At 42.1% G+C, this 7,590-nt stretch overlaps 1 protein-coding gene across 9 annotated transcripts in view; it reads left to right on the top strand.

The window, feature by feature from the left end:
- Window positions 1–7,590, top strand: part of usp9x (ubiquitin specific peptidase 9 X-linked) — a 217,957-nt gene that overhangs the window by 200,756 nt on the left and 9,611 nt on the right. For all 9 annotated transcript variants that reach the window (XM_033033085.1, XM_033033086.1, XM_033033084.1 and 6 more), the window contains 3 exons: window positions 849–978; window positions 3,087–3,272; window positions 5,616–5,836. In XM_033033085.1, coding sequence (XP_032888976.1) covers window positions 849–978; window positions 3,087–3,272; window positions 5,616–5,836 — 537 coding nt within the window. The remainder of the gene's footprint in view (window positions 1–848; window positions 979–3,086; window positions 3,273–5,615; window positions 5,837–7,590) is intronic.

Here is a 7,590-nt window from a genome sequence, read left to right as displayed (position 1 = left end):
CCCCTTCCCTCCCCCCCTCTCAGCATCCCTTTCACCCCTCTCCTCCCATCTCTCGCTCCCCTCCTCCCCCACCCTCACCCACCGTCCCTCTGCTCCTCCCCTCCACCCCCCCCCCCTCTCCCTCTGTCTCTTGCCCTTCTGTCTCTGCCTCTCTCTCTGGCTCTCCCCATTCTCGCTCTGCCCTCACTCTCTACCCCCCCCCCCCCCCCCACTCTATACGTGGCTGCGAGTTGGGGGCTATGCGTCAGTGGATAGGGCGGTTATGGGGTAAAAGGAGCAAATTATTAATATTAATATAATATCAAGGGGGGTAGTTAGTGTGTGTGTGTGGTGGTTAGTGTGTGTGACGCCACATGCCGCCCCATTACAATAACAGTGACATTTTTACATTTCTGGTTGAGATATTCCTTATGATTTCAAAAACTCAATCCTCTATCGATTTGGTCAATTATTTCCCGAGATATTTACTGAAATTTATAACCAAACTGACATTTAAAAAAAATATTAAGGTTGCCCAGCTGCTGACCTCATAATGCCTTTGCACCTGGCCCAACTGCCTCCTGGCCCCGCTTGACCCTGCCCCCCCCCCCCCCCCCCCACCTGGTTAATATGCTCCTTTAATTAAATCTTCTGCAATGGAGAAAATAAAAAAGTGTTTGTATATAAGTTATTCTTTTTTTTTAAGTGTGCTACAAAATTGATCTATCAAGTATTAAATAATTTCAATTTCCTTCAGTCCATTGAGCGGGATGGAAAAAAGTGTATTACCAGGCTGTATTTGTATATTATTGGAATGTATTATTAAATATCTTAACCATTGGGCTGATAATTGTTTAATTATTTAACAGGCTTTTGATAATTTAAGTCTCAGTGATCACCTTCTCAGAGCTGTTCTGAATCTACTGCGACGAGAAGTATCCGAGCATGGGAGGCACTTGACACAGTACTTCAATCTCTTTGTTATGTATGCAAATCTGGGTAAGAGTGCAACTGAAACTCTTATTGTGCTTCATTTTTACTGCCTTATTGCCAAATTGTATAATTTTCCTTTTAAGATAGAATTTTTGTTCAGATCCTTCGAGGGAGGGGGGGGGGGGGGATAAATCAAGTATTTTATCATGTTTTAGAAGTTGCTTTCAACTTTGAAATTGTAGTTACGTTGCTGTAGGAAACAGATAGAAACTTAACTGTTTAATTTTCATGCTCATTGCAAATTAGCTCTATTCACACATGCCATTGCATTAAAAAAAAAAAATAGAAATCAGCTCTTGTGATCACTTTTTTTATTCATGTATTCCATCTTGACTTTATGATCAAAACCTGTGCTCTAAAAATGTTGTGAACTATATTGGGTGATTCTATTTTTAATGAGACATGCTGTTAGTAATGGGTATATCAGCTTCTGTTCAATGTCAAAATAAGATGAATTTTTCATAATAGTGGAAAGCGCAGGAAGCAAATTTGGAGAGGGAAGCAGATTTAGTTGCTAGTCAATGATCTTTCATCAGAATGAATGAAAGTTTTGAGACAAGTTTATTCACTTGAGATGTGCCTGAAGAACAAAGACGGATGTCTTTTCACCAAATATAAATGCTACAAAAACATTTAAATGGTAGGGAGTAAGGTTCTAAAGAAGATGTATCAGTGTAGCAGGAATAGGAAAAGAAAAGGCCCAAATGAAGCCAACTAAAAATGATATCTCTAAACTCTGATCTTGGAAGTGTATTCATTTATGTGTGTTTGTGTGTAATCACATCTTCGCGAAAAAACGACACGTTAACGGTAAAATCTTTACATATTCCGGTAGACATTTTCCCCCTGGAGTCCAAATTCGCCTTATCTGAAAATTTCATGTTTTATATCTCGAGTTATTAATGAAAATATTCAAAAATCTGACAAATCTTTGAATTTAAAAAGACTGTATTTCGCTGATTACGTCACAATGGGTCTGCATGCCTTCTTCCTTGCGCTGCGAGTGACGTCACACCTCCCATCCCTCCCTCCTCCCCCCCGTTATTCAAAAGCCGCAGCCGGAGATGAAATCGGGCGCTGGCCTGAAGAGCTCGCTCGCCCGCCGCCTCGCTCCCTCGCTGGGGGTCCTCGTGTCGGCGCATGCTGGGGAGGTTGCTGCCGCTCTCTGCCTATGTCGCTGCCCTCTCACTGTCCTCAGCCCTCTGCCCCGCCCTCTGCCTCTACCTCTGCCCTCTGCCTCTACCCGCTACCTCTGGCCTCTGCTCCTGCCCCTGGCCTCGGCTCCTGCCCTCTACCTGCTGCCTCTGTCCTCTGCCTTCTGCCCCCTGCCCTCTGCTCCTCTGCCCTCTGCCCCTGCTTGTGTCCTCTGCTTCTGCCCTCTGCCTCTACCCACTCCCTCTGCCCCTGCCCTCTGTCTCTGCCCTCGTTCTCTCTACCCCCCTCCCTCTCCCTCTGTAGCCGCGCCTGTGAGCTGGGGGCTATGCGTGAGTGGATAGGGAGGGGGATGGGGTAAAGGGAGCGAATGAATAATAATATAATATCAAGGAGGGTATTTAGTGTTTGTGGGGGGTGGTTCATGTGTGAGTGGGGGGTGCGGTTAGTTTGTGTGTGACGCCGCAGGCTCCCCCCCCCCCCTCGCAACCGCGCGTTGAGGGGACAGGACCCAACGGGTCCCACTTGATCTAGTATTATTATAAAACTCTGTGATAGGTTGGATAGCCTTCAGTAAAAGGCATCTGAAAGCAATTTGATATGATCCATTGTAAAGTACCACACATCTTGTATGGAATTATTTGATTTGGGAATCTGCCTTGGGGAAAGTAACATCAAAAATTATCTGTATGGTATTAAAAACTTGCATATGCATTATGTACCTAATCGTCTGGTTTGAATTATTTATTAAAATACTCTGGTGTGCCTAATTTATGGAACACTCAACTACCCAAACAAAAGATTAACACATTTCCAGGTTTCAGAAGTTAATAATTTAATGTGAATTATCTTCATATGATTTTTAGCTGAAAGGAATCGTTGGAAATATTGTTACCTGTCACAAGTGTCTTCATTGCAAGTTGTAATTCATTCCATTGTTTTGGAAATTTTGTTTTTACCAGGTATGGCAGAAAAGACACAGTTACTGAAACTAAATGTGCCTGCAACGTTTATGCTGGTAGCTCTGGATGAAGGCCCAGGACCACCGATCAAATACCAGTATGCTGAACTAGGAAAACTTTATGCTGTGGTATCACAGTTAGTCCGTTGCTGTGATGTATCATCACGCATGCAGTCCTCAATTAATGGTAAGAACCCATGACCAGAAGTGTGTCTTTGGAACCAGAAGTTTATTCGTTAAGGGGAGCAATATTTGTGACTATTGTTCTGGGAAACTAAAGGACAAAATGCCCATCCCATGTCTTGCAGTTGATGCTTGCGTATGTTTAGTTTGTTTTTGTTTAACGATTCCATTATTGACAAAAAAATGTGCTGATCTCAGTGTTTGATATTTGAGATGGATAGTTTTAAATACACACAATTCTCTAATCCTCTGAAAGGAGAAAAATCTGCATGACAATTCTAAATAACTGATCACCTGTCCTTAGATGTCATGCCTTTCCCCCTTCCTGCCCCCAGGTTCATGTTATAATATGTTCAACAAAATGGTGCTCAGTTAATTATTTTCCAGATATCAGATGGGATTTCCTTAATATTTGAAGTACTGTGCCATATATCTTGAAAATAACATGATGATGGGCCTGGCTGAACTCTTTCTGGTGCAGGAACAGGTGGTGGTTAACCTTCCATTAATAGACAAAAGGTGCAGGAGTAGGCCATTCGGCCCTTCGAGCCAGCACCGCCATTCAATGTGATCATGGCTGATCATCCACAATCAGTACCCCGTTCCTGCCTTCTCCCCATATCCCTTGACTCCGCAATCTTTAAGAGCACTACCTAACTCTCTCTTTAAAGCATCCAGAGAATTGGCCTCCACTGCCTTCTGAGGTAGAGAATTTCACAGATTCACAACTCACTGGGTGAAAAAGTTTTTCCTCGTCGTTCTAAATGGCCTACTCCTTATTGTTAAACTATAGCCCCTGGTTCTGCACTCCCCCAACATCGGGAATATGTTTCCTGCCTCTAGCGTGTCCAATCCCTTAATAATCTTATATGTTTCAATAAGATAACCTCTCATCCTAAATTCCAGTGTATACAAGCCCAGTCGCTCCATTCTTTCAACATATGACAGTCACTCATGTGTGCCACCGACCTGTCCACCGCTCGGACTGGAAGGGTCGTCTGCCCCGACAGCTCCCAAGAGGGTGTACCTGTTTTCATTCGGTATCGAGGTCTCCTGCACTCCATGTTTACTCCTCTTTCTCATAGTCACACACCTTCGCTCCTCCGGTATCCTTGGTGTTACAACCTCACTGAAGGTCTTGTCCAGGACACTCTCGTTTTCCCGGATGGCCCTGAGGTCATCCAGCTGCTTCTTCAGTTCCCCAACACGTTTATTCAGGAGCTGCACCTGGACACAATTTCTTCAGGTGTAGTTTCCAGAAGCACCAGCGGTGTCCCTGAGTTCCCACATCCTGCAGGAAACACACTATACCAACTTGCCCAAAGATCCTATAGCGGAACAAGGTAGACCACTCCTTCTAAATGCAATGGGCTGACGTGTAGTACGCAACGGATCGGAACGTGGGCCTTTTTTTAATCCATTTCAGTAACCCGACCCGACTCGCAGTGTAATCAATGTTGCGGGGGAACAGTTTGTGTTAATAAATTATAATTCTGAAAATGAGAAGATTTTTACCAAAGAACTTTTATTTTTAACGATGATGTTTCCGTAAATGGCTTCCGTCTCCGCACTAGTATCTTTTATCTTTGCTCCGCTATGGGATCTTTGGTGCGGAGACGGAAGCCGGTTACGGAAATGGGGCCGAAAATTACCCATGAATCTGCCCGTGACCGTACTACGTCTTTTTCGTCGAGTGATCTATCTTGCTTGCTATAGGATCTTTGAACTTGCCTGCCATTTCTTCAGTGGGCAAAAATCACAAATTTCGATCAAGTGTAACCTCCTTGCCTCAGCCTCCTCGCCGAAGACTCTCGAGCCAAAGACTCACACTTTACTCACCAAGGCAAGACTCTCGAGCCAAAGACTCACACTTTACTCACCAAGGCACTTGACCTCAACAAGGCCGCTCCCCAACAGGCCTCTCCCCCTAGAGCAAGCCCCAGTTTTATTTGCTGTTCAAGACTTTAACTTCTGCAGCCAATCCCCCGCACTCGCTCCTTCACTGCCGCTCCTCTGTCGACTTTGAAGGTATGTTGCAAGCTGGTCCGACCGGTTTTTAAATGACCCGCTCTTGAAAACTCACCAAGACTTTAACTTCTGCAGCCAATTTAGCTAAGTTGCACTCGCTCCTTCACCTGCTGCTTCTCTGCCGACCTTGAAGGTATCTTTTAATATGTTCCTCCATCCCGGCACTCATCTTCAGAGGGAGAGTGGAGTATTTAAAGTGAACTTAAACTGCTTTTGAGGAAGAAAATGTAATACTTCCTATGATGGAAATGAAACAATTTTTAGCTAAGTTGCACTTTTTTTAATTCAGACAAGTAACTAAACTTTTATTTTCTTTTAGGTAATCCACCCCTGTCAAATCCTTATGGTGATCCTAATTTGTCCCAACCTATAATGCCAATCCAGCAGAGTGTGGCAGATATCCTGTTTGTACGAACTAGTTATGTGAAAAAGATTATTGAAGACTGCAGCAATTCTGAAGAGACCATCAAACTGCTGCGCTTTTGTTGCTGGGAGAATCCACTGTTTTCTTCCACTGTACTGAGTGAACTTCTCTGGCAGGTCTGAAATTTTTTTAGGGGTTGGGAAGGATTGATATTGAGGATTACATTAAACGAAATATCAGTAAAAACATGAATTGCACAATGCTACAGTTGTTGAACATGTGAAATCAAAAACAGAAAATGGTAAAACAAAAAATCGTAACACAGGCAGCATCAGTTGCGGAGAAGGCAAACTTCAGTGATTCAGTGCTGGAACTAAATGGGAAATTGTTAATTTTGGACAAGCAGATTTGTTCAGGGCAGGAAATTGCAGAGATTGATGAGCTTTGGATAGAAGTAATGTTTCTTCATCTTAAATATATCACCTATTAAATATACCACCATAACCTATTCTTGAGATTATGCTCCATCGTTCTTGATTTCCCCAATTTAGATGATTCCATTATCCAAGAATCAATTTCATGAATTATCTTGCACTGCTTCCAAGGCAGGAATATCCTTAAATGCAACAAAAACAGTTCTAGGTATTTCAGGGGTAGTCCCATAAAAGCCCATACAGTAGTAACAGACTTTACTGTAACCTTTTTGAAGTTAAGGCCAACATTCAGTTTAACTTTGTAAATATTTTCTATAGTTAATTGTGTTTCTTTTACAAGGACTCCCAGTCTCACAAAACATTCTATTTTAAATGCTTTATCTTTTTCCAAAGAGGACAATCTTGTATGATTTTCAGTTTATACTTTAATTACCATCTTTTTGTCCACTTGTTTCACCTTCCTTCTAATATTTCTATATTCACTTGTAGTATCACAGCTTACTTCCCCACCTATCAATCAGTTGCAAACTTGCATACATTCTGTCCTTTCAACAGTGATAAATATAGATTTAGTTGATAAGGTTCCAACTCAACCATTAAGTATAATGAAGACTGAGATTTTTCAAAGTTGAGGGAATCGATAGACTTGGAGACTGGGTAGGAATGACGGATCATGCAGCTTCATCCACTAAATGACAGTCTTATTGAATGATGTTGGTGGTTTGAAGGGCTGTATAGTCTCTTCCAATGTGTTCTTCCTATTCAAGACCTCAAGAGTGTGAGAGAGGCAGCTTGGAAGTAGGGCAAGGTGCAAAATGGGGAAACAGTAAGATAAAAAGCCCTGCCATTTGGAATACAGAGAAGATGAGAAAACATTATTTTAAACATAATGAAGATGTGGAGTTTCAGCTTGGTGTGTAGGTCAATGTGCTCAGTTTTTGCAGCTTGAAGCATTCAAAAGTATGGCAAACATCAAGATACAAATGCGTGTTTCATAATGTTTCTCACTTTGTTAGAAGATAAATAAAAATGAGGGGTAGAACATAATTTATTTACAACTGTTCATCTCTATTGAAGGACTAAAAGCAGTGTTGGAGATCAGGTCTATTTCATTTGGTGTTTTTCAATCCAGAAAGTTAAATTGGTCATTATGCAAAAGAGGCTCTATTCAGCTAAGGTCATAAAATGTTCTATTTTGCTGCATTGTTTGATTTATGCAGTGTCTGATTGCTGAATGCAAGAAACTTGGATTGTTTCCAGAGCAACCACTGTTCAAAATACCGAAGTGAGGCTTCAAATTTAACAATTTGTCACATACTGATTCTCGGCAATGACACAGTGACCCGCCACCTTTATTTATCAGTAGAGGCTAACATTAGACATGGGATGGATAAGACGTGCGTTAAAGGAGCAGCAAATATTGTCAACTTTTATTTTTAGTCATTCAATGTGCTTCATAAAGATTTGGATATGATATCACCTTGTTGATTGGGTCA

The sequence above is a fragment of the Amblyraja radiata genome, chromosome 14 (assembly GCF_010909765.2).
Source record: "Amblyraja radiata isolate CabotCenter1 chromosome 14, sAmbRad1.1.pri, whole genome shotgun sequence".
Classification (NCBI taxonomy): domain Eukaryota; kingdom Metazoa; phylum Chordata; class Chondrichthyes; order Rajiformes; family Rajidae; genus Amblyraja; species Amblyraja radiata.
This window is presented reverse-complemented; position numbering and strand designations above follow the sequence as displayed.